The sequence below is a fragment of the Aedes albopictus genome, chromosome 2 (genome assembly GCF_035046485.1).
Source record: "Aedes albopictus strain Foshan chromosome 2, AalbF5, whole genome shotgun sequence".
In the NCBI taxonomy this organism is placed as follows: domain Eukaryota; kingdom Metazoa; phylum Arthropoda; class Insecta; order Diptera; family Culicidae; genus Aedes; species Aedes albopictus.
The window spans coordinates 372,519,326-372,546,522 of NC_085137.1; the positions used below are offsets into that span (position 1 = coordinate 372,519,326).

The window sequence follows — 27,197 nt, forward strand, 5'->3', positions numbered from 1 at the left end:
GAGAGGTCTCGGACATAAAAGAAAAATAATATTTGCATCGGCCTAAAGTATTGAAATAAAATTTTATTCTCGTTCTTTAAACGGTAGAAATGATGCCAATGCATATTACAATTTTTATATCAGGATCGTAAACATTCCCATATTAAAGTAACCAACAGACGTAGGTATTTCAATAACTACCTTGACAGTTCCCGGCAGCAACAGACCCATCTATTAGCATCGCCTTTCACAATCAACCAACACAGCACTAACACGATCCATTTTCTCCACCGTTTTCCAAAAACTCTCCTCCGCAGTACTCCGGCACGAATGCAGAATTCACCAAAGCCGACACGGTGATATTCCGGACCGATCTGTACAACATGACAACCGGCAAGAAGGTGTTCAACTTTAAGCGCACCCTGAAATACGACTCCAAGTGGCTTGATAGTGAGTATAATTTATGGTCCTAATCTTACGGGTCTCTTCTACCGGAGCATGAATGGTTGGTTGGCACAGCCGCCAGCACACGTGTAGGTACGTAGGTATGTGGGTGGGTCAAGGGCGTAGCCAGCTTTTCGGCCAGAGGGGGGCGAGCACCCTTACACTGAAAACTACTTTGCAGTAACAAGGAGTTTAAATACTTCATCATTTAAAAAAAATAAAAGTGAAGTATGAAATATGGGTGATTAACAGGAATGGTTCAATGGAAGAATCATATATGATTATACTGCCTATGATCGCATAATTGTAACATTTGCATATTTTGCTGTTATTGACTTAATATCGGGGATCATCATCAAATTACAAGTTCTTTCGACTACCTGAATAAAATTTTCATGTTTGTTCTAGGATTTGTGAAATAAACATCAAGTCGTTTTGTCTCATCGGCCATCATTAACCGATATGACCGCATAACAGTCACACTGGAAAAATAGACTGGTTTTAATGCGTGTCATCAATCATACTTAAGTCCGCTTTATTTTCTGACAATAGGTCCAGCATACAAGAAGTGCTGTAGAAGATCTTGTTGCTAAACAGTTGATTACGAATAAATAAAAAATGTTTACAATTTCGGTTCATTCCCATACTATTAAAATTTGCAACTTTGGGTCCCATTTTCTTCAATGCTTACTTCTGTCGAATGTTACTGCTATGCGATTATGGGCAGTATAATCCTGAGGAATTCCTCAGGATTATAAGAAGAAGCCCTGGAGCAATATCCAGGAATTTCTTAACAAATGCCATCATGAATTTGAATTTATCCAGCAGTTTCTCCAGAAATTTCTTTGATATTTTTCCAGGTTTTTTAATGTAGATATTCCAGCAGAAATTACCTTCGAAAACTTGCAGTAATTCCGTTGGGAATACCTTCAGAAATTTCTTCAATAATTCCACCAGAAGTTTTATTACGAATTTCACCATGCATTCTTTTGAGAATTTCCCTAGTAATTCTTTACAAATATCATTCTTAATTCCACCAGAAATCCGTTTGAGAAGCTCCAGAAAATACTTTAAGAATTTCTCCGGGAATTCTTTCAAAAATTCCAATCAAACTAAGATTCTTTTCCTTGAGGAATACCCTAAGAATTTTTTGGAGAAATTTCTTCGAAAAATCCTTTGATAAATTCCTTCGGAATAACCGGAAAAAAATCTTTGAAAATTTCTAAAGGAATTCCTTCGGAAATTCCTGGAGGAATATCTTTGGAAGTTGCTAGAGGAATGCATTCGGAAATGTTTAAAGGAATCAATTAAAAAATAATTTCAGGAATTTATTTCGAAAATCCTTAAGGAATTCCACTGGAAATTCCTTGACAAATTCTTCAGAAATTTCTAAAGCTCCTTGAGAAATTCCATAAGACATTCCATCGAGAGTTCTTCTACGATTTTCTTTAGCAGATTCTTCGGGAATTCCTTGGGAAATTTCTTTGAAATAGATTTAGAATATTCCTTGAGGAACTCCTTCGGAGTTTTCGTGAAGAATGCTTCCGAAAATTCCTTCAAAAATTCTTGGAGGAATTCATCCGGAAATTTTTGTGAGAATTCCTTCCCAAATTCCTGAAGCAATTCTTTCGAAAATATTGAAAAAAATCCACTAAAAGTCTCATGAGATATCGCTTCTGAAATTCCATAAGGAATTTCTTTAAAAATCTTTCAAAACTTCCTTGAGAAAATATTTCGGAAATTCCTGAAGAAATGCTTTTTGTGATTTTTTATTTTCTAGAGGAAATAAAAAATTCGGAAATTCTTTGAAGAATTCCTTTAAAAATGCCTTGATAAGAAAAATTCGGAAATTGTTAAAGGAGTTCGTTTGGATTTTTTTTTTTACATATGTCTGAAATGTCTTATGGAATACCTTCGGAAATTTCGTGAGAAATTGTTTGATAAGTTCGTTGAGGAATTTATCCGTTTTTTTTTATAAATCTTTACGAAATTCCTCAAGGAATTCCAGCGAAAGATCCTTGAGAAGTTTCTTCGGAAATTCCTTCAAAAATGTATTGCGAAACTCCTACGAAAACTCGACAAACTTCTTCAAACATTCCTTCATAAACACGTTTGGGGATTATGTGAGAAAATCCTAAGGAAATTTTTTGAGGACAACCGTCAAAAATTTTTGGAGGTATTTCAAGGCAAATTCATAAGAAATTTCTTTGGAAATTCCGGAAGGGATTTGTTTGGAAATTCGAAGAGGAATTCCTTTGGAAATTCAGGAGAAAATCCTTTGAAAATCCCAAGAGAAATTCCTTTGAAAATTCCTGGAGGAATTCCTACGGAAATTCCTGGACAAACTCCTCCGGAAACTCATGGAGGAATTCTTCGGGAAAATCCTGGAGGAATTCCCTCGGAAATTCTTGGAGGAATTCCTTCGAGAATTCGTGGAGGATTTCCTTCTGGAATTCCTAGAGGAAGTTCTTCGGAAATACCTGGAGAAATTCCTTTCTGAAATTTCTGGAGGAATTCCTTCGGAAATTCATGGAGGAATTCCTTCAGAAAATCGTTGAGCGATTCCTTCGCAAAAGTCCTGGAGGAATTCCTTCTGAAATTTATGGAGGAACTCTTTCGGAAATTCGATCCTGGAGAAATTCTTTCGGAAATTCGTGGTGGAATTCCTTCGGACATTCATGAAAGAATTCCTTCGGAAATTCCGGCAGGAAATCCTTTGAAAATTCCAGGTGAAATTCCTTTGAAAATCCCTGGAGGAATTCCACCGGAAATTACTGCAGGAATTCCCTAGGAAATTCCACCGGAAATTACTGCAGGAATTCCCTAGGAAATTCCAGAAGGAATTCCTTCTGAAATTGCTGGATGATTTCCTTCGGAAATTCCTGAAGGGATTCCTTCGGAAATTTATAATGGAATTCTTTCGGAAATTCCTTTTGTGCGGCTCCGTGGTCGTGCGGTTAGGGTCACCAAGCTCTTAGTCGCATCGTGCTGAGGAGCGCGGGTTCGATTCCCGCCGCAGCTGTCAGGAAAAGTTTTTGGCTGTGCCACTGGGCGTTGCATGCTAGTCCGTTGTCTAGTGTCGTGCTTCCTTCAAAGAGCGAAAAGCTCACTGGAAGCATTAAACGTGTCCGTGTCTTTAAAATCATGGAGGAATTTCCTTTGAAAATTCGTGGAGGAATTTCTTCAGAAATTCGCGAATGAATTCTTTCGGAAAATTCCTGGAGGAATTCCTGCGGAAATTCATGGAGGAATTCCTTCGGTATTTCCTGGAGGAATTCCTCCAGAAATTCCTCGAGGAATTTCTTCGGAAATTCGTGGAGGGATTCCGTCGGAAAATTTCTGGAGGAATTCCTTTGGAAATTCATGTAGGAATTCCTTCGGAAAATTCTTTAGAAATTCCTTCGCAAACTCATTTGGCAATTCATGGAGGAATTCCTTCGGACATTCATGGAGGAATTCCTTCGGAAATTCCAGGAGGTCATCCTTTAAAAATTCCAGGAGGAATGCCTTTGATAATTCCTAGAAGAATTTCTTCGGAAATTCTTGGAGGAATTCCTCCGGAAATTTCTCGAGGAATTTCTTCGGAAATTTGTAGAGGAATTCCGTCGGAAAATTTCTGGAGAAATTCCTTCGGAAATTCATGGAGGCATTCTTTCGGAAAATCCTTCAGAAATTCCTTGGCAGAATTCCTGGAGGAACTTGTTAGGCAATTCATGGAGGAATTCCTTCGAAAATTCATAGAGGGATTTCTTCAGACATTCATGAGTAATTCCTTCGGAAATTCCAGGAGGAAATCCTTTGAAAATTCCAAGAGGAATTCCCTTGAAAATTCCTGGAAGAATTCCTTCGGAAATTCCTGGAGGAATTCCTCCGGAAATTCCTAGAGTAATTCCTCCAGAAATTTGTGAGGATTTTTTCCGAAATTTCCTGGAGGAATTTCTCCGCAAGTTCCTGGAGGATTTCCCTCGGAAATTTCTGGGGGAATTGCCACGGAAATTCCTGGAGGAATTATCTCGGAAATACATTGAGGAATTCATTCGGAAAATCCTGAAGGAATTCCTTCGCAAAATTCCTGGTGGAATTACATCGGAAATTCATGGAGAAATTCCTTTGGAAATTTCGAAAGGAATTTCTTCAGGAATTTCCGACAGAATTTCTCCTGGAATTTCTGAAGGAATTCTTCCTAGAATTTCAAAAAAAAAATCCTTCAGGAATTTCCAAAAGAGTTTTTCCAGGAATTTCTGAAGGAATTTCCAAAGGAATTCCTCCAGGAATTTCCAATGGAATTCCTCCGGGAATTTTTAAAGAAATTCATCCAAAAATTTCCAAAGGAATTCCTCCAGGAATTTTCGAAATAGTTGCTCCACGAATTTCAGAAGGAATGCATCCAAGAGATTCCGGAGGGATTTCTCCAGGAATTTCCGAAGAAATTCCGCTGAGAATTTCCGAAAGAACTCCTGTAGGAATTTCCAAAGGAATTCCTCCATGAATCTTCAAACGAAATCGTCCAGCAATTTCCGAAGGAATCCCTCCTGGAATTTCCGAAAGAAATCCTCCAGGAATTTTTGATTGAGATTTTTTGAAGGAATTGCTTCAGGAATTTCCGAAGCAATTCCTCCCGGAATTTCCGAAAGAATTCCTAGAGGAATTCCTAAAGAAATTCCTTCTGGAATTTCCGAATGACTTCCTCCAGGAATCTCCAAAAGAATTCGTCTAGCAATTTCCGAAGGAGTTTCTCCCGGAATTTCTGAAAGAATTCCTCCAGAAATTTCCGAAAGTATTCATCCAAGATTTTTCGAAGGACCTCGCCAAGGAATTTTCAATGGAATTCCTCCAGTAATTTCCGAACGAAGTCCTTCAGGAATTTCCGATGGAATTTCTCCAGAAATTTCCGAAGGAATTCTTCTAGGATTTTGCGAAGGGATTCCTCCAAGAATTTTGGAAGGAATTCCTCCAGGATTTTCCAATGGAATTCGTCCAGCAGTTTCCGATGGAATTCCTTCAGGAATTTCCGAAAGAATTCCTCCAGGAATTCCTAAAGGATTTTCTCCTGGAATTTCCGAATGAATTCCTCCGGGAAGCTCCAAAGGAATTCGTCCAGCAATTCCCGAAGGAATTCCTCCAGTAATTCCCGAAGAAATTATTGCAGGAATTTCCGAAGGAATTCCTCCTGGAATTTCCAATGAAATTCGTCCAGCAATTTCCGAACGAATTCCTCCCGGAATTTCCGACAGAATTCCTCCAGGAATTCCTAAAGGAATTCCTCCTGGAATTCCAAAGGAATTCGTCCAGCAATTTCCGAAGGAATTCCTCCCGAAATTTCTGAAAGAATTCCTCCAGGAATTTTCGAAGGAATTCCTCCTGGAATTTCCGAAGGAATTCCTCCAGGAATTTTCAATGACATTCGTCCAGCAATTTCCGAAGAAATTTCTCCAGGAATTTCCAAAAGCATTCCTCCAGGAAGTTTGGAATTATTTTGTCCAGGAATTTCGTAAGGAATTCACCTAAGGATTTCCTCACGAATTTCTCTATGGATTTCTGAAAGAATTCCTCCAGGAATCTCCGAAGGTATTCATCCAAGATTTTTCCAAAGAAATGCCCAAGGAATTTCCGAAGGAATTGCTCCAGGAATTTCCGAAGGAATCCTTCAGGAATTTCCGAAGGAATTTCTTCAGGAATTTCCGAAGGAATTCCTTCAGGAATTCTTCCAAGAATTTGCGAAGCGATTCCTCCAGAAATTTTGGATGGAATTCCTTCAGGAATTTCCAAAGGAATTCCTCCAGGTATTTCCGAAGGAATACCCTCAGGAATTTTCGAAGATATTGCTCCAAGAATTTCCGAAGGAATTCCTGCAAACATTAAAAAAAAAAAAACGAGGATGCAGGAGAATTTTATTTTTACTAGTCAAAAACAGCTCTGATCATCAAAGTTTTTCGGTTAAGTTAAAATATAGTTGCTCGGTCAGGGGGGGGCCACGGCCCCCCTCTGGCTACGCCCTTGGGGTGGGTTGATGTGTGAGGCAATGCACATCCACCTCTAAGGAACTGCTACTGGGTAACGCCTGGCTGCCGATGGGAAACGCTGCCACCTAAACCAGCAATAAAGAAAGTCGGTTAAAGGGGATCCTGTAACGGACTGATTTGTACCGGTTAATGTCTTTCCCATTGTTGCCGAAAGCGTTTGGAGTGCGTTGGTTCCAGTGGAGGAGTAAGGGGAAAGTTTCAGGGGCAAAAACAAGCAAAAATGAGTAATGATCAATAATTCGATCCGAACACCCCAAAGATGAAACAGATACAGTGATGAAATTAAGGAATATATTTAATTTCCATTATTGATGCTTATCGTTAATCTAAAGCAGTTTATGGCAGTCGTATGTGAACTAGTATGTGTTACTAAGGCTTTTTTACGTGGGGTCGTCCATTAACAAAGTCAAGCAAAAAAAACTAAAAATTTCAACTTTCCTTCGCCTGGTTCTAGCCCTAGTCACACTTATTGTGTAGGGCCTCCAAAGTATTTATGTGAACCGTCACACTTTCATGAATGCACCCCTTATCCTCTCCCTTGAAGCGTTGCGTTATTTGGGGGTACCACCCATAATTTGTATGATTCTTTATTTTGAATTTCTCTAAGGATTCGTACCGGGATTTCCTCAGTGATTCCACTAAGCTTTCTTTACGGGATTCTTCCAGATGTTCTTGTTCATCTTCACAACGCTTATCTTCAAATGGTACGAAGCCTGCTCCTCGGCTTAGTACACCCGATTCTTTTTTTTGCACGGGTATTTATTTGCAATAACTTAGTCAATTTTTAACCGATTATCATAAAGTTGTGTACACATGTTGGTACGATATTATTATCTGTGTACAAAAAAAAACAAATCAATTGATTCAAAATTGACTGTGTTATTGTCAAAAAACGACCCTTGCAAAAAAATAAAAAAAGAATCGGGTGTATTGTATGCGCCCTTCCACAGTTATTGTATTTAGTACGAGCTTCCTCTATCAATTATCGTTTTGTATGTGTATATCGTGTGGCAGGCACAAGACGATGATGTTCCTGGACTCACCGGTAATCGATCCGTCACCATAAGCATGGACTTGCTGAATAATGGTTTGGCCATATCCGATGGTCTCCTTTAAGATGTGACGGAATATTTTACAAAAGATTTTCATATGGAATTTTTCAAATGTTCCTCCAGGGAGCCACCCGCAATTCTTTCTGATTTTTCTCCCCGGATTCTACACGGATTCCTCTCCGTTGTTTCTTCAAGGATACCTACAAGTTTTATTCCAACTGTTTATTATCACGATTTTTTCATGAACATGCATATTCAAAAATGTATCTATATTTTCTTGGGCTCATCCTGATATAATAAGGGACATTTTTCAAGGGAATCTTAGCAGATACACTAAATTCTGGTTTTACTTTTTTCTTCGTCTTAAAATTTAGGCAGGGTCTCAAGGATGATAAGAGACATCTCTGCTAGAAATTTAAGCCCCGTCGGAAAGGAACAGCGAATAGAAGAGAAAAATCTTTCCAAAATCACATCGCGTAATTTTGAAAAAAAATCGTGTAAAATAGAACCATGAAATAATCGTGAAAAAAATAATGTAGTGTGCTTCAAAAATTGTTTAATGTAATCTTTACAAGAATTCATCAAGGATATCCCTGGGTTTCTCAACGAATTTTAATTAGTATTGTTTCAGAGATTCGTTCCGAAACTCCTCTAGATATTCGCGTGAAAAATTCTCCTGTAATCAAGCCCGTGTACAAGGAAGGGGTTTGGGGGTTAAATCCCTCCCTTTTCAATGCACTAGGCACCCCTCCGCCTTTTGCCATATGAAAAAAAAACCCTTCCAATGTCTTAAAAAGACACTACTCCGTCTTCAACCAGAGGTTGTTAAGACTGACCGAGCACTAACATTAGACAACGGACAACACACATAACACCCAGTGACCCAGTGGAGAATTTCCCGTTTGACGAAAAGTTTTCACGAATCCCAGTTCATATAAATGTTGTATTTCCAGCGTGACTTTTGGGTGAAATTTTTACGTATATTATTCTCAACTAAATACTCATTTTTTCGCTTGATGAAGTCTACTGAAAGTTGTTGTTCAACATTTTTTCAATAATTGTTGACTTCCCTAGTTAGGAATGAGGAATGAGGAATGATGATGTCTCGGGTTTCTTCTCAAATTTCTTGGGTATACGGCTTGCAGTCATGAACTTTTAGAGCCGGAATTGTTTTCCACTACTGTTGCAGCATCACTGGTCTTGGACACGTTTGTTTTATCCGGTTCCATCCCTGGGGTCAAAGGGGTAAATAGCTAGTAAAGCCTGTAACCGCAATAATCGGGACGCAGAAATACAGCTGTAACTATGTAATAGATACATTCAAATTGTTCAAATTTGCCCAAATATCATCTTAAGGTGTGTTTATTTCACCTACAAAATTTCATGTGAATCGGTGCAATGCTTTTTTTTTTCAATTGTTGTAGCAATACAAGAATAGAATGTGCGCCATTAAATTTTGTACATCCCCTAGTTTTGCTTGTCAGCGCTGTAACTTTTGAATTTGGCCAAGGAAATGACTGAAATTTTGAACACAAACTTCTTAATTTACATTTGTTGCATAGGCAAAATTTCAAAAAAATCGATGCACTATCAACAATTTTATAGTCGAAATATGTATTGGGACTGAACGTGATTTTAGCTCCTCAGACAGCAATAAGTCAGCACCCTTTATTGTTTCGATTGTACTACTGAAAGTACTATACTAATAATTATCAAATTATGCAGGCATTATATACACATCATTAACTATCTTTTGTGAAAATTTCATGGAAATTGACAGAGAAATTCAAAAGTTATGAGTAAGCAAACATCGCACATGAAAAGCACGAACAATTTTCACTAGCACTCACCCCTATCAACCCTTGTAGCTTCCAAACTAATTGATCAAAGTTGATGAAATTTTGCAAAAAAGTGTCTCTATAAGTATCATAACTTCTAACGATATGTCATAATTATCATCACGGAATTTTGAGCTGTAGCGTAAAAGAATCATCTATTATGCGAATGAAAATTAGTCGTGATAGTACAAAATGCTTGAAACCACGTCTGTTTGTTTTTCATCCACAGTCAAAAGTAATGCATCGATTTTTATTAAATTTGGCACAAATAATATATCAGAGAGTTCCCAGTCAATTATTTGGCCAATTTTACCGATTCATTACAGAGCTACAGCCGTATTTCTGTGTCCCGATTATTGCGGATACAGGCTTTATTGATTGATTTCAAAGAATCGCCTACGTTTCGGTACAGGTATGGGACCTTCCTTAGAGCTTGAATGAGCAAATCAAACACTGTCGGGTCTCAAGGGGTCACACCGTCTCCTACACACTTGGGCCATTATTTGTGATTCGGTCTCTAGAGAATTTCCCTCTGGCACGGAGGAATACCTGCCGGGAATGATTACTACTTTAAACGTCGCTGATGATCTGATTTCAGTCAACGCCAATTATTTAAGACTACAAGGCAAAAACTCGTGAATGTAATTGAGATAGTTAGTACATGCATACGTGAGTTGGCGAGATAGTGAGTGATGTAGTTCGTAAATGCATTCGTGAATTAGTAGGTTAGTTAATAAGTGAATTAATAAGTGAGTGGGTGCGGGGGGGGAGAGAATGAATAAGTGAGCCTATCAATCACTATTATTAGTGAGGTACATAGTTAGTAAGTAAACTAGTGAATGAGCTCTTCAATTTTACATATGCCAAGAAATAGACAATCGTCAAGTCACTCACTTACCGACTCACTACCTCGCTCAGGCCCGTGCACAGGAAAGGTGACAAGGGAGAGGTTTTTCTCGATTGTGGCAAAAGGCGGAAGGGAGCCAGTGTATGGACCAAACCGCTCCCTTGTGCACGGGCTGGGCCTCACTAACATAATAAATCACATAAATCACATAAACATTGAAAATGGAAGAAAAATGAGAACTTTGCATACTCACTCACTCAATACCAACTCACTGTCTCATTACTGACTCACTCGACCGCCGTCTTACAGCTCAATCACAACAGTTTGTACCATTTCACTCATCCAGAGATTTTTCATATTAAACAGCATATTCGCGTCACATATTGCATCGGACTCTCAAGATATTTAGGCCGGTTGAATAAAGCTTTATCTAAGTATTGTGAAAACTGAATAGAGTTCATACTCAAAGCGCATTGCAGTCACATTTAACGCAGAAATGACAAGTAGGTACGTTTATCAGATAGACTGATAAATAGAGAGACACTTCTACTTGTGAAGATGCCTTGTGAACATTAGCTGGGAAGCAAGTTTCGTTCCAGTTGGAACGTAACCTAAATAAAAATTAAGAGCTTTGAGTCAAGCCCGTGCACAAGGGGGAGGGGGGGTTGGTTTGGGGGTTAAACCTTCCCCATTACCGACGCTTCATACACTACACACTTCGAAAAACTAATGTAATTTTGTGTCATTTAACTCCGACATATAGCAGCGAGCAAAATGACACAAAATTAGGTTTCCTTTTATTTTTACACGATTTGGATTCCAGCGATCTCGTAATTTTACAGTACGCGTCTTCTGGCTTTAACCTAACCTCAATCCCCTGTTTTTTTTAGAACGCTATAGTCCTGGTTTATTTTTCATATGAATAAAACAAAGACTAGAAATACCAGTTGAATACACTTTATTACATATCAGTCCTAATTTCTATCGATTCAGATACATACAAATGTATAAATGACTGTTTTGCACTATAAAATCACGATCCGGATGACCTCCTCCTCCTCCGCGCATTTTACAGCATATCTGCTTCTCTGCCATTTCCAACTGCATCCGTCCGAGAGGATCATACCATTTTGCATGTTGACACCCATCGCTCGTTTATATAGACACTATAACAACTGCACAATTTTATTAAAAATGTTGGGATCGCAAGCTAAAATACAACTCGGAAAGATTGAACAAACAGCCGACGGCGCTTGACGTTTCGGCGTAAACAAACATAGCTCGGTCGGATTGCGTTATTGGTCATGTAATTTTTTGGCACAGGTAATTGAAAAGTAAGTCACATGATTGAATGTTACTGGTCAACGCTTAAAAGCATGTCCAAAATGTCTAATACAGATCCGGCAATGATTTTCTTTGCGTTCACGTCTCCGGAGACTTAAAAATATGTCATATATTAGATTATGTCACGAATTATTATGTCAAATTCTTCAATTGTGTCACCGTCAAAATTGAGATTTTTTTAGTGTGTAGGCACCCCACCGCCTTTTGCCGAAATTGGCGCCACTTCTGTGCACGGGCCTGCTTTGAGTATACAGCATTGTTATGGTCGTGCTTTTAGGTGAAGTTTAAAGCTAAAAGTGGGATAGACAAGCGTAGAAATACAACAGTGAGGTTATTCCATGCCAAGTATACACACCACGTGTGATCGGCTATCACGGATTGGAACAAAGTTTGGATGGAATGTTTGTTTTAAAAGGAGGAATTTTTTTTCGCGGTGTAACATTTCGCGGAATGAACCATTTCGCCGAAAACCATTTCGCGGAATGACTTTTCGCGGAATGTACTGTTTCGCGGAATACCATTTCGCGGAATTTAATATTTTGCATATAATTATGAAACAACACATTATTTTCTCTGTTAAACTTTACCAGCTCCATCATCGATTCATGAGCAATCATATTCACGTTAGCTCTACTATTGTATGGATTGATGCTAAATCTGATACTTTTATGGAAAAAAATGCTTGCCTTCTTTGATTCGTAGACTGTTCTTAAGAATTCTGAACGTCAGGCCAAAGGACATTAGGCCGAATGGAAATAAAACCGAATGCACATTAGGCGTAATGACCAACAAGCCATCGTTGCCACATAGATTGATCTTTCAAGCGCTTATATTGCTAGTAACATCAGAGATTTTCCCATCTTTTAAAACAGACAGTTCTATCCAGTAATGTTGTTGTTTGGCGAACGAGTTGCTAAATGTTTCATCATTTATCTTCTTTTTATCAAAAGCTGTTCATGTGTTGCGCAGTTTGCGGCAAACTAATTGATAACTTTATAGGATACTCAGTAAACCACGCATCGTATAAAAATGTATATGCAAAATCGCATTTGCATACATCGAATGTCAGAATCGTTCATGATGTTAAATCACACTGCAATAGCGACGAAAAAAGTTGTATGTAAATCCACAATGCAATCTTCGAACGACTATGTGTTGTTTAGTCAAAATAAATCACTAACGATGCAATTTGCAATCGCTACATTTTTGCATTTAGAAAACCAAGCGCAAAATAAATCATCAATCAATATTCACAAAACTTACATGTTGAAGGCACCTTCGGAATCCGAATCGGATCACAGATACTTCTGCGGTCCGTTTTGCACCGTACAGGTATTCTCCCGAAACTTCGAAGCGGTCTCCTAGGGTCACCTTCTCCGTGAGTCGCTCAAAATCTGCTTCAGCTCCTTCAAGTTTTTGCAGCGACAAAATGTTAAAATTGCCCCAAATTCTGCACAGCACCATCACCACCCACACACTTCACACACTTTTCTATTCGATTTCGAAAACACCGCCGGGCATCTGTACGGCAGAACCAACTTGGCCGGACTGTGCGTACCACCTCCTTGTTGGAAATCAGCTTATTCGGTTCGAAAACTATAATATGTAAACAGCAGCAGAACGGCACGACGACAATCTTCATATATTTTTTTTTTCTATGGCAGCTTCAGGATTTACCGGTTATTTTTTTAGTAATGCACTTCGGTCAAAAGATTTGTTAGGATACGGCACACTTGAACATTGGCATCCAATTTTACCACGATCGTCCCGCGGGGTCGATTCCGACGGATTTTCCGCAGCACCACTTCGATTCCGAACCGAACGCGATCAAGTATTTGTTTTGACTATCAGACGGGCAGTAAAAATTAATTTGACAGATCAGATATATGGACAGCATAGTGAGGAACAGAATCGCAATGACTTTGGGAAAAATGCATCAGCTACAAAGTACTGTGTGGTGCTATGACGACCAGTACAGTAAAACAAAACGGTCCAAATTTCTACCACCTACAAAAAAGTTCAATTAGTACAGCGGTATGTGAACTGATTGATGATCTCTAGGTTGTATGTTCGAGCCTGGATAAGATTTTTTATTTATTTTTTATTTATAATGTGGGATCGTATTATTGATCATAGAAAGTCGAGAAAAGTCGCCAGGAGTATCTATATGGCCTCCACTTTGGTACGCATATGGCAGTTTCATGCATCTTATACGAGCAAATTGGTTTTTATATTGCGATGTATATCATAAATTATATAGACCAAAATGTTTACTGGGTATTTGACCTTCTTTCGATAACAGGCTGTTCTTTCAAGTTACACTGTTGAAAATTTTGGCTGATGATCAAACTGGTAACTTCATCTGAGTGAGTTTTTTTGGTAACTAGGCTGCTGACCCTACTGTTTTCATCCTTCTTCAAATCAAAAGCTGTTCTTTCGAGTTGAATTGTTTTCTTTTTATCTGCATTAACGAGATTTTATGCCCTTGGCTAGTTCACCTCAGGACCCACGCTTTACTTCCTTTCCGAAGGAAGAACTCAAATTTTGTGAGTTTGTCGGAAGTGGGATTCGATCCCAGGGCCTTGGCGTGATACTCAAGTGTTTTAACCATCCCACCAGGTCCGCTCCCTCAAGAATTGTATTGTTATGTTATTTATTGGCGGTCTCACCGGTCTCACTGCTCACTCCGTATAAGAGATTTGTTTTTCTTCTTTAAATAGGCTGTTCTTTCAAATAACACTTGCTGGTTAACAACCCAGACAACCAGTAATCGTATAAAATGTTGCATAAGATGATAAAGTGGAGGCCATATGCGTGCATGCCTTCATTTAGGCGCATGTACGCATATCGCCTCAACTTTAACATCTTATGCAATATCTTATACGATCACTGGTTGACTGGGAAACTGATATCTACATCTAAGATTGTTCCTTCTTTCAAGAATAGGTTGTTTATATATGAGCTGCAGTGCTACAGTGTTGTTTGGTGACCCAGCAACTAACTAATTTCTCTAAGTCTAATCCTGCGTCTAATAATAGACAGATCTTTCAAGGCCCATCATCTATTCAGCCCAATAATTATTCGACCTAAGGTCCATTCAGCCTAATATCCTTCAGCCTATTGACCCAGCATCATAATTCTGGATCTGAACCTGCTTCTAAGCCTCCACACTTTCACCCTTTTTGATTGAGAGCATTATATATCAAAATGTTGCTATTTGTAAACCGGGTGACAATGTAATCCTTAAATCAAGTAGCACTTCTTCTATGTTTTGATACATCTAGCTAGCTTATACTTGTGTAATAGATATAATAATGATTTTCAGGTTTTTCCATCTTTCAAACATATGCTGTTATTTTTAATAGGAAACTTTCTTTTCTTTTGATAAAAGGCTGCTCTTTCATAAATATTATGTATTTTTTTTTTGTATAAAAACTGCTAAATTTATATTATTAGTGAATTCCCCTTCTTTCATAAACAGGCTGTTCTTTCAAAGTTTACTGTTACAAAAATTGAAATATTGATATAAAAAATTTCATTTTTCACTTGCTGATTAATTTTGAATCTTATCATGATTCGAATGAGTGTAATCAGTTTCGTACCTTTTAATTCCGCCCTAATTTAAAATTAAACTAAAAGGTACGAAACTGATTACACTCATTCGAAGAGGATATTCTGCTTAGAGGGTTCGAAAAGTCGGTACAAGATCTCATCATGATGTTGTTTCTCGGTCAATTAAATGTTTCTCTCTCATTAACGTTTTTCCGCGAAACGGTACATTCCGCCAAATGGTTTTCGGTGAAACGGTGCATTCCGCGAAATGGTACATTCCGCCAAATGTCATTCCGCTAAATGTTACACTGCGAAAAGGAATTCCGCGAAATGGTTTTCGGCGAAATGTTATACAATCCACAATAACAGTTGGAGGTATTTGAGCAGTGTTTGGTATTGATGTAGTATTTGCTAGTTTAGCAGTGAAAATAACCGAAGAACAAGATTTGCTATTACATCATGAAGTCATCGAACATATGAAACATTTAATAACAAGAAATGTTATGAGTTTGTTATTCAATAACTTTGGAATAACAAATACAGCAATTGAAATTTTAGGTATGTATTTATTATTGAAATAACAAGACTTGTTATTTTCTACGTGTTATTTATACAAAATTTTGGTATTCGTTTTTGTTATTTTGCCTCTTATTACCACCTAATGATCAAGGTATGGTAGTATTTAAGATAAACACCTTGATATGTTATTCACTAGTTATTTTCTTCTGCTCGGGAGTAAAAGTAATTAAGAAAATACTTTTGAAGAGAATTTTACGAAAAAATTTAAGGTCATAGGGGTTAATTCTAGAAGATCCTGCTGAGATTTTTTCCCCTTATAATAAGATTCAACAGAAATCCCTGAAAAACTGTAGGCAGTATTTCGACGCTGTACAGGAATTTTTGGATGAATTACAGGTGAATTACAATATCTAAAGATTTTTCTGGTATAATCTCTGAAAGAATGAATAATGAAATCCTTGTAATCGTGGAGGAATCAGGTAGAAATTAATATTTGGGTTCTTTGATATGTTTTATGTTTTTTTTTTGTGCATCCTCCGTTGTCTACCCTTTCAAACCGAACTGAAATGCGCTACCCCTCAAAAAACAAAATTCTGGCTGTGCCACTGATGGTTGGTTGCGGTGGCAGTGGGAAGTGTTGGGCGACACTTGGAGGGCCCTAGCCGGAGGACGGAATTTGCTTCGTCTGAAGTGGTTTGGAGTTGTGGTGAGATAATTTATTAGGGTTTTGGCATGCTCCGGAGTGTAACGTTGCTGGAGGAATCGGTTCGGTTTGCTAGATGATGCTAGTAATCCACAGTTCGTTTGTGCCATTGTGTTCTCTGCGTTGTCGGGTTGGTGTGCTTGTGCTGTCGTCTTCTCCTGGGTTTGTATGATGTTTTCAATGAACCACTTTCGGATGCTAGAACAATAGAGATTTGATGATAATGCTGTGATCATTGAGCAGCCGATTTTCGAAACGATGCGTGTCTGACCAAAATAGCTTTGTCGTGAATGTCTTGTAAACAACCGAAAGCTATGTTCGAAGCCGATAAGGCAAATTAATGACTGTCGTGTCCAGTGTCCAGCGCTGGGTGCCGTAATGAGATGGGTATTCTGAGGTTGAATGTGTTAATCCATTCCTTTCAATTGCCGTGTCCTGCTAAAGAAAAGCAAACGAAGAAAAGGTCACTCACCAACTCTGTTTAATCTTGGTCCATTCAGAGAAATAGCCACTGGTATTTGTCTCTGCTCAAATGTGTCAATGGGTGGTTCCCTTCTACATTCAACCCCATGTGGGAGTTAAAAGATGTCAAGCAAACATTTAGCATTCACTGACTTAGTCCTGGTAGTCGTTGGCCGAGACAGAAAAAAAAACTGACTGACTGACTGACTCACTGGCTGATAAAAACCAACGTTTCTACATGTATACAGAGATTGTCAGTCATTTGAACCCTCGGTCGTAACTCTAGAACCACGCGAATCCACTCTGTGCCGCCGGTTCCACAAACTATTCACCAGCAGTCTGTATCATTTTCCAACTATTGCCAGTAGTTTGCCAGTTGACGATGCACCTCGTCATCGGAGCCCTGTGGGAACGAAGCCACACCGGACCTACATAGCAGCAGCAGCAGCACCAAGCCAGCAGCCTCCGTAGGATGAAAAAAGCAGTGTTGACTTTGCGAAGTTCATAAAGCTTTTTCATCCTTTTTATTTGCAGAAGGCTTTTTCACCCCTTCCTTCAATGGAAATTTGCACTCGAGTCTTTCTTTGTCCACAGGTGTTGGAAAACTTGCCACAGTTTATTGCAGCTAGTGTGCTTTGTGGCGGGTTCCCATTTGTGTCGCCATAGTTGTGGATGTGTTTGAAGGGAGTAAAAAACGCCGTTGAAGCCGGAGCCGTTTATCGCATTCGAGGACAGTAATTGAAAGTCGGATTATTACGGGCATGGGTCAGTTTTTTTTCACATTGACCATTCGTACTATAAATGGGAAAGAGGGGATTTATTTACCTAGTGTAATTAGAATGGGACAATCTGAAAGACCAAACAAATTGAAAACATCAATCGTTGCACTAGTTCCGTGGTCAGAAAACAAATCTTTACAAATCGCAAGTTTCCGTTTGCTGGTATACAAGCTGTAAGCTTCCAGGAATTTTTCTAGGGGCTTCTTCAGGTATTTCTCCAAGTATGTAGCTATCCAACGATAAATCTCCATGGATCTACTTACAAACTCTTTCAGCCATTTTTTTTTTTCAAAAAAATTTACAGGGACTTTTTATGAGATAAGTAAAGACATTTTTTCCAAAATTTGTTTTTTGTTCAATTCCTAATCAAAGGAAAATGCTAGAACTTATTCGAGAAAAGCGAGATATTCTGCTTCTAATAGGTTTAAAAAATTAGAAACTTATGGAGTTTTTGTGGTTTTCAGAAAAAAAGCTTTTGAATAAGCATTGGAATGATAGGTGAAGCCATGAATCAAATATTGACATACGTTCAGAAGTTGGATTGTTAAATCATATCGATTCCTGCAGCTCTATCCTTGTGGATTGGAATTCATATTCGTTATTTGTTCCACCTCACAAAGAAATCGATTAGTCTAAACCCTGCCGTATCCTCTAACCCACCTCCAGTTGATTTGGATTAACTTTGATTTTCCCTGCAAAATGTTATCCCCTGCGTTGCTTTGTCTGATGAAACCAATTGGTGAGCTATTCCCCACAGAGCAAACGACTACTGTTACGAATGTGCAATAGACACAATCAATGATGAGAGATGCCTTTCATGGATATTAAAAATTCCTAGATGACAGGCCTTCATTACAGCAAATCGTAATGCGGGAAAGGGATGTATTAATTACCTAGCAAAACCATCAATGCCGAGCCAATTTTAATCATGACATTTCCATCTTTCCCTCCTTTTCCGCACAGAACCCAACTTTGTCGGATCGTTTGACATCGGCGAGTACGTCTATTTCTTCTTCCGGGAAACGGCCGTGGAGTACATCAACTGCGGCAAGGCGGTCTACTCGAGGATTGCCCGCGTCTGCAAAAAGGACACCGGTGGCAAGAACATTCTGAACCAGAACTGGGCCACCTACCTGAAGGCCCGCATCAACTGCAGCATCTCGGGCGAGTTCCCGTTCTACTTCAACGAGATTCAGGACGTGTACCAGCTGCCGTCGGACAAGTCCAAATTCTATGCAACGTTCACGACGAGCACCAATGGGCTGGTGGGTTCGGCGGTTTGCAGCTTTGACATTGGAGAAGTGCATGCTGCTTTCGCAGGTAGGAATGGTGATTTAGACTGATGTTTCCTGGGCGATTGCTTCTGTTTCTGCTGATAGATATGTTAACGTAAGAAAGTGATAATAAATTCGTTTTAATCATAATAAGATGTTGGGACGAATATTGTTCACAAGAACCAGGCATGGATGAAAGCACTGCCAGTTGAATTACAATCAGTAAAAATACAGACCTATTCTAGCCGTAAACCGTGTCCCCATATACGCTTCTCGTTGTCCTGACATAGCATTTTTGGCATCCTTATCGCGTAGCTGCAAATTAATTTAAATTGCGTACCTAGTCGGCGGGGCTGTGAACATTCGCGAAGAATGAAATATTTCTGCCCCTGACTGGTTCCGAGGCTCTTTTTCACACTTTATTGCCTTTGATTTATGGCACAGTGCGTCATCCACACAGTCGTCGTAGACCCTTGTTTGGACGGGTACCAATGGTACCTACCGAGTCAGTTAGTTTAAGAGGCAGCAGAAGCAATCAACGAAGGAATGAAAAGCCCTGCATATGAGCTAATGTTGGCAGCGAGCTTTCGCACTAAATTGTGATTTATTTCTCTCTTTCTCTGGGTGCTGTCGCCGTTTCTTGCTGGTGATTAACGTTCCCGTAGGTAAATTTAAGGAGCAAGCAACATCCAATTCGGCGTGGCTTCCGGTGTTGAACTCCAAGATTCCGGACCCAAGACCGGGCACGTGCGTCAACGACACCTCCACCCTGCCGGATTCGGTGCTGAACTTCATCCGGTCGCACCCGCTGATGGATAAGGCCGTCAACCACGAACACAACAATCCGGTCTTCTACAAGAGGGATTTGGTCTTCACGAAGTTGGTTGTGGACAAGTAAGTATAACTAACAATGAAATGAGCAATTGTTTTACTATTATCATATCAAACTTTTGACAAAACGACTCCGGAATGAAATCCATTTTTTTTTCACTCAGCGGTTACAGCATTCTTAAGCATTTGTAGAAAACGTCCTAACGAATTTTTTTTTTTTTACCAATTTGACAGGGGTCCTATTTCGGGCAATAATTGGCTTACACCTCATTAAATTTTGTATATTTTTTCTCGATTATTTGTACCAGGTTAGAAACTTGTATAAAATAGCTTGTCAAGTATTGTGAATTTCATTATGCATACTGTTGAAAGGAAATTCTTTTGAACACGTGGTTCTCGCGTATGTGTCTTAAGCTATGTTTGCCATGTATGTGTCTTACGAGTCCACCTTTTGGCCCTTCGTACAGTGGTATGTTGAATTCAGGATGGTAATGAAATTTAATCTTTACCCACAATTATAATAAAAACAAAATTTTTGAAAATACCAAGTCTTACCTCCCGAATCAGTTGTTTTGGACTTCCAGAAGCTACGTTCAAAATTTGAGCAAAATCGATTAAGCCTAAGAGGGCGCTCAAAACGCTTGAAGTTTGTATGGGAAAACTTGCCAAATGTATGCGGAAATTTTAAGTTTTTGAATTTTGCCGCTAGGTGGCGTTGTAAGCGTTCAATGATCAAACCCTTTGGCATTACTGTAGGTGACTATATGTCAAACAACTTTGTCGAAGACCGCAAAGTGATCCGACATATGTGTGAAAAGTTATACCCTAGGCAAAGTGAGGCAAGACATTATTGTTGTTTTTTTTCCAGTACATGTAAAGGAATAATATCAATAATGAAATCTCAATACTTCACCTCACTTTGTCTAGGGTATAACTTTTTTCACATCCGTCGGATCACTTCGCGGTCTTCGACAAAGTTCTTTGGTATATAGTAACCTACAGAAATACCAAAGGGTTTATTTATTGAACGCTTACAGCACCACCTAGCGGCAAAATTCGAAAGACTTCAAGCGTTTTGAGCTCCCCCTTAGCCTTAATCGATTTTGCTCAAATTTTGACCGTAGATTCTGAGAGTCTAACACAACTGATTCGGGAGGTAAGACTTAGCATTTTTCGAAATTTTTGCTTTTCATATACAGGGAATAGACAAAATGATCGGAACAGGCAAAATTTTCACTTTTCAAAGAATGTTCAACTAGCTGCAACTTCTCGAAAAGTGCATCGAATATTCTCAAATTTTTACTGACATCAACTAGTTGTATATTAGTGGTCCAAATTTGGGAAAGATCGGGCCATTTTCCACGAAGTTATAAAGATTCTTGAAAAAGGTAAAATTATCCGATAGCCAACTTTGAGCTATTATATCTCCGGATTTAATGAACCGATTGCAATGAAATTTTGATCAATTAGGACTTATATAATGAACTCTTAAAAACATTGACTTAAAAACATGACTTGAAATTTTTTACAACAGAAAAAGTTATAGCGATTTGTTTATTTTCATGGTTTTTTAGCAAATTGGTCTATTTTTTATATGTAGGGTAATTTTCCAATTGTTGCACGGCTAAAAACTCGCCTATTGTTGCACACTCCATATTATTCTTATGAGGTGTGCAACAATTGGCAAATTTTTAGCCGTGCAACAATTTTAAAATTACCCTATTCCATTACTTTTTCAATTTGTTGGCGGATATGTTGTTACTTTCCTTCAAAACACATTTATATATACCTAAGTCAATTAGAAGGGAATTAAATGAACTAAAATTTGCTTCTTGAATTTTGATACGATGTTGTAGTTTTGGATAATTTGGTGTTTTATTAGAAAAATAATCTAATTGTTATAATTTTCTTCCGTGTTAAGAATTTTAAGTTATGTCAACGGTTTTTTATAGCTCATTATATAAATCATAAATGGTCAAAATTTCATTGTATTCGGTTCACTGAATTCGGAGATATAACAGCTCAAAGTTGGCTGTCAGATAATTTTACACACTAAACGCTTTCAGCAATATTTTGCTGAATTTTGCCGAGCTGAAGGGTCCAGCAAAATTTTTTTCTGAACTTTCAGCAAAATTTGCTGAATTTCAGCAAACGTTACTGGTGATCAGCAGAGTTTACTGAACATATCAGCAAAATTTTGCTGAATTTCAGCAAAATGTTTGCTGAAACCTTCAGCTCGGCAAAATTCAGCAATATTTTGCTGAAACCCCCTATCGATTTTTGGTGTGTACCTTTTCCAAGAATCTTTATAACGCCCGATCTTTCCCAAATTTGGACCACTGATACACAACTAGTTGATAAACTTACAGTAAAAATTTGGGAATATTTGATGCAGTTTTCGAAAAGTTACAGCTAGTTGTACATTTTTTGAAAAGAGAAAATTTTGCCTGTCCCGATTATTTTGTCTATCCCTGTTAAGTCTGGGCCGCCCAAGCTAGGATAGTGGCTACCTACACGGAGAAACTCAAATTCCTAAATTTACGTATTTTTAAGCTTACTTTTGTGTTCTGTTTTGTCTCCCCAGACAACCAATTTACACATTATAAATTATCAGGTCATTTAAACAAAAATGATGACTGTACAGTCATGACCCGCTGGTTGGGGGCTTAATAGTTGGGTGACTTTTTAGTTGGGGCTCCGTTAGTTGAGCTGTCAGCCAACTAAAAAGCACCTGGATGTCATAATTCAATGTCAAACTGAAAATGACAATCAATCTGTAATTCCGAGGGGCGAGCTAATGAGTTTTGGTTTCTTAAACTTTACTGATAATCGAGAAGAATTTCTATTTCATATGTCTTCAAAAAAACCATATATACAATCACTTCGGAACAAATGCAAAACATCGGCAATTTTTATTTCGTCGATCATTGAAAGAGTTTTGTGCTTGCATTTTGGTCCGGGTGGTTTCATAAACATCTATATTTTCACTTCACCGGCTAAAAATGGGTTAAAATAATTATTTCTCGCATCTTGCAAAACATATCAGTTTTGCTCTAAATGTAAAACAAATTGAAAAATTTTACTTTACACTTCCACACTAAACATGATTTAAAAAAAAAACAATGCGCACGCCCCTTGTGCTGATGTCACTTCATCCAACTAGCGAATCGAATTCGTTGGCTGGGTGGAGGTTGTGGCTCAACGAGCGAGTTCCGACTGTATAACTTATTTTGTAACCATAATTATAACTGTCAACTTTCTTGTAGCTTTTTTGGCACTCTAACAGTACCTCTTTCATTGTTATCACATACCACATCGCAATTCGATTCTAGCTTATGCGAGTTTGTATGCACATTTTAACGAGTTTATTCTTACTTTTATGCGATTTAGTTTGTACACCAATGCGAGTTTCTCTGACATAATAAGAAAAGTACCAAGCGAAGTCGTATAATAATCATCGCAGTGCGCAATTATGCGGATTCAATTGACACTTTGCGAGTCCGCTCGAACTCTCTTACGAATATGTAATGTTCGCCGCAATAAAACATCAGAGCATCGTCTACTACGATGTAGTTATACATTATAAAAGTTGATCTGCACTCTTATATGATTTTACCAGATACATCGCAATAAGTTCAAAAAATAACATCATATGCGAAGAAAAATGTCATTCAGCCGTATATGTATGCGATAGAGTTAAAATAGTACTTTATACGATGTACCGCGTACATCCTTATGTGATTTCTGGTTGTCTGGGTTCTCTCTCATCCAATCTCTTTGTTGTTGTCAGAGAGCGAAGAGCAAACCAACCCAACTTGGACAGTTCGGTGCGGGAAGGCAGAATAAAGTAAACAGCATTTAGCTTAAATTTGAGTACTTTGTACTTGCAGTCGGGTGAAAATAAAAACTTAGCCGGCAGGTAGCTTGTCACACGGGATCAACTGCAAATAATCCACTTCAGCATCGCTTCCATGAACTCAACTTTGGGTACCACCACGCAACCCTGAAGTTGGGTTAAATAAACTCACATTTGGGTTATTTTTTTCTCCGTGTAGAAACTCGTGTAAAACTGATTGAGTTATAAACGATTTGCCCATCCCAAATCCCATATTTTTTGGAAAGGCTACAACCAACGCTACAAAAAAATAAATATCAATATATCGCCCCCTTAATGCTAGAACTAGGTAACTCGTTTTGGAAAGAATGGGTAAAAATGGCTGGTAAAACTTATCCTGCTATAAAACAAACACTTTGTCGGTCTTAAATGAAGCATCATTATGTGTTTTTGTAGCTGCAATCGACAAACTTTTGTTTATTGTGGTAAACGTTAAGGTGTAAACAAAAAGCTCGCGATTTCGCAAAACCAGTTACCTAGTTCTAGCATTAAGGGGACGATATTTTCTTAGAAATCAATCGATAATGTGAAGCGAATCTGGTGTAATGGTTAAAGCACGCGACTGTCACGCCGAGGACCTGGGATCGAATCCCACTCCCGACAAACTCGCGTTCTCAATACGGAAGGGTGAAGTAAAGCGTGGGTTCCGAGATGAACTAGCCTAGGACTCAAAATCTCGTTAACACAGAAAAAAATCAATCGATTATGTTGTAAAGTAACGAAGGTAAGGGGTTAAATGTCCACCAAACAGGTTACTTGAAGACGCCAGATGACCCATGCTGATGAGAAAGTTGAATGGAGCCCATAACGTAACCTCCGATTTTGACTAAAAAATGAGCGTGTTAAAAGCAGAACTTACTTATCAATCAGACTCCCTGCGGTTAAATTGAAAATGACTACTACATATAACAAAACCAAAAATAGCCTGACCTATCGAAAGGACACGGGACCATACCACAATAGATCAAATTTTGCTCGCATTGTCTTATGTCTCGAACAGAGAAAAAAATGTTTTGCGTTTTTGGTGACAAAACCCTCACGACCACGACGTTCAAGGGGCATGTTTTGGGGTATTTTGTTTAATTTAGGGCAGGGCTGCCCAACCTTTTTCGCTTGTTTCATACATTTTTGGTCCGTACGAGCGTAAAAATGGTCAGATATAATTTTTTTTAGCATCAAATGGAAGCCTGGTGTAAGGGCTAATGGATGCATGTGTTGAAATTCAAATTTAACTTATCCACGTAGCTATCGTGGCAATTCAGTCAAAAAATCCATCCGGCCTGCGGGCCGGATTGTTTTTCGGATTCAACTGCACCGGTAGCTAAAAATTGTCAACAAATTCTAATTTTATCACTTGCATGAGTTAGATATAACGCTAAGCTTTCATTTGATGCTAAAATATTCCATGTTTGACTTGTTTCGCGAAAATACCGATTGAAAATGTTTGAAACATGTGAAAAAGGTTGGGCAGCCCTGATTTAGGGTACGTCAGGGAATTTCATCGGGTTGCAGAGCAGTTTTAGAGAGAATTAAGAGGTCATTCAACGGGGTTCTATAGGTTTCAGGAAACATTTGGCAGGGTACCATATTCATGCAGATGTTCAGAGGCAATTAAGGAGGTTTCGGGGGGTTTGAGATGGCCGAAAATGAGTCTACGTTGTTTATGGACAGCACCCATAAACAACTTGAGGGTCGCCCCTGAAATTCCTTGCAATTCCTTGTAACGCCCATAGGGCCTGTCCATAAACTACGTAGACTCTTAGGGGGGGACGGGGGGGTCTGGCCAAATTCTACGCTCCATACAAATTTCGAAAATTTTGTATGAACAAAAGTCTACGGAGGGGGAGGGGGGGGGTCTGAGATGACCCAAAATGAGTCTACGTAGTTTATGGACAGCGCCATATGACGTCATGACACCCCCTGGAACGTCCGTGAAATACTCCTAGAACGTCATTAGAACTCTTACTGAAACGCCGCTGAAATCTCCTGTAACACCCCTGAAACCCCATGGAAATTCCTGGAACGCCCTTGAAACCCCTCAAACGACCCAGTAACGCAACTTCATCCCTCTGGAGTGCCCCTAAAAACCCCCTGGAACACCCACGAAACCTCTTTTAATCTCCTGAAATCTAGAGTAAATTTTATGAATGGGTTTTATCCAGTAATACCTTTCAGACATTTGGCAAGAAATTCTTTCAAGAACTCCTTCATAAGAATCTCCAGGTTTTCTTCCAGGGTTTGGCCCGAATTATCGTCCAGGAATCCCTTCAGAAATTTATAGAGAAATTTATTCAAAAATTCCTCCAGGTACCCTTGTCTGCAATTTACGCACTGATTCCTGAAGAACTTTTATCAATGATTCCTTCAGAAGCATCTTCGAGATTTCATTTAGATTTTTTTTAAGGATGTCCCTCAGAAATCCCTTGAGGATTTCTTCAGAAACTTCTTCAGGGTTTTTTCGTGAATTTTTCCAAAAATTTCTCCTAGAATTCTTCTAAAAATTCCATCAAAGCCATCTCAGGAGTTTCTCCTAGTAATCCCCAATGAGTCATCCAAGAGCTGCTTCAACGATTATTTCTGAATTTCTGATTTTTAAACATTCCTATAGAAATTCCTTCAGGTAACCCTTGAAGATTTACTTTTTTAATGTAATTTCATAAAATACTTCCGTTAATATCTGTCGATAAATATCTCAAAGAATTCCTGGAGGAACCTCTAAAGGAATCCCAGGAGCTATTTTTGAAAGAACCGCAGCAGAAATCCCAAAAATAAACCTTCTAGACATTTCTTCGGTATTTCCTGACGAAATTTTCCAAGAGATTCCTGGAGTGCCCTTGGAAACCTTTGGAAGAATTATCATAATGCTTGGCGTCTAAAGTTTTCTGCAGCAGGTCGTAGAAGTTATTCACAGAGGGTTTGTTAAACCCTCTCGCTCGAGCGATGGATGTTGCTTCCGGCTTCCGGAATGATACGGTTGGATTTCGCCTGAGAAATCCTTGAAGCCAGTACCTGCCAGCCATTTGGCGTTTGTGGCTGAAGTCGTGAGGTAGCTTGTTTTTCTCCGTCAGGTCATAGACAAGTTTGCGAGCATCTTTCATGTCAACCCAATAGAATCTGGCTCCAAATCTAGAAGATGCTGAACCAGTTCACGCTCTTGTTCTGGCGAGAACACCGTTTTCTCCGAGCCAAGCCCTTTTTCTTACCCGGAGAAGCAACCCACCTGGTGAGAGTGGCCCTGGGAATGTTGTGTGTAATAGCAGCATGACGGACAGATACTCCGCGATCAACGGCACGCTTTGCCACGGCCATTTGCTCATCTGTAGAGACGAACCAGCCAAGGGCTGAAAGTCTCTCTAATAAAGACAAATCAATCAATCAATTTGCTCATCTGTCCAAGTTTGCCGCTTCGTTTTCCTCTCATAAATCCGTCCCATCTGAAAGTACGAAAAGGAACTTAATTTTGCTCATTTTACCCGCAAAGGGGTTTCAGTTTAAAACGTCTTACTATAACGTGAAAAACGATAATAAACTTACTGTCGATGCTAACAGCTGAGTAATAAGTTAACTTATTGCCCTGTAGCGTTTGATTAGATAAATTGAACGTTTACATCACAAAAATCACTAAATAATGCAAGCCGAAAATTAGATCACGGAC

The 27,197-nt window shown here is 38.8% G+C and overlaps 1 protein-coding gene across 2 annotated transcripts in view; it reads left to right on the forward strand.

Moving 5' to 3' along the window:
• LOC115253623 (semaphorin-2A) overlaps positions 1-27,197 on the forward strand; it is a 453,840-nt gene that overhangs the window by 407,321 nt on the left and 19,322 nt on the right. For both annotated transcript variants that reach the window (XM_062852947.1, XM_062852946.1), the window contains exons 8-10: positions 297-429; positions 18,506-18,862; positions 19,482-19,710. In XM_062852947.1, the coding sequence (XP_062708931.1) occupies positions 297-429; positions 18,506-18,862; positions 19,482-19,710 (719 nt within the window). The remainder of the gene's footprint in view (positions 1-296; positions 430-18,505; positions 18,863-19,481; positions 19,711-27,197) is intronic.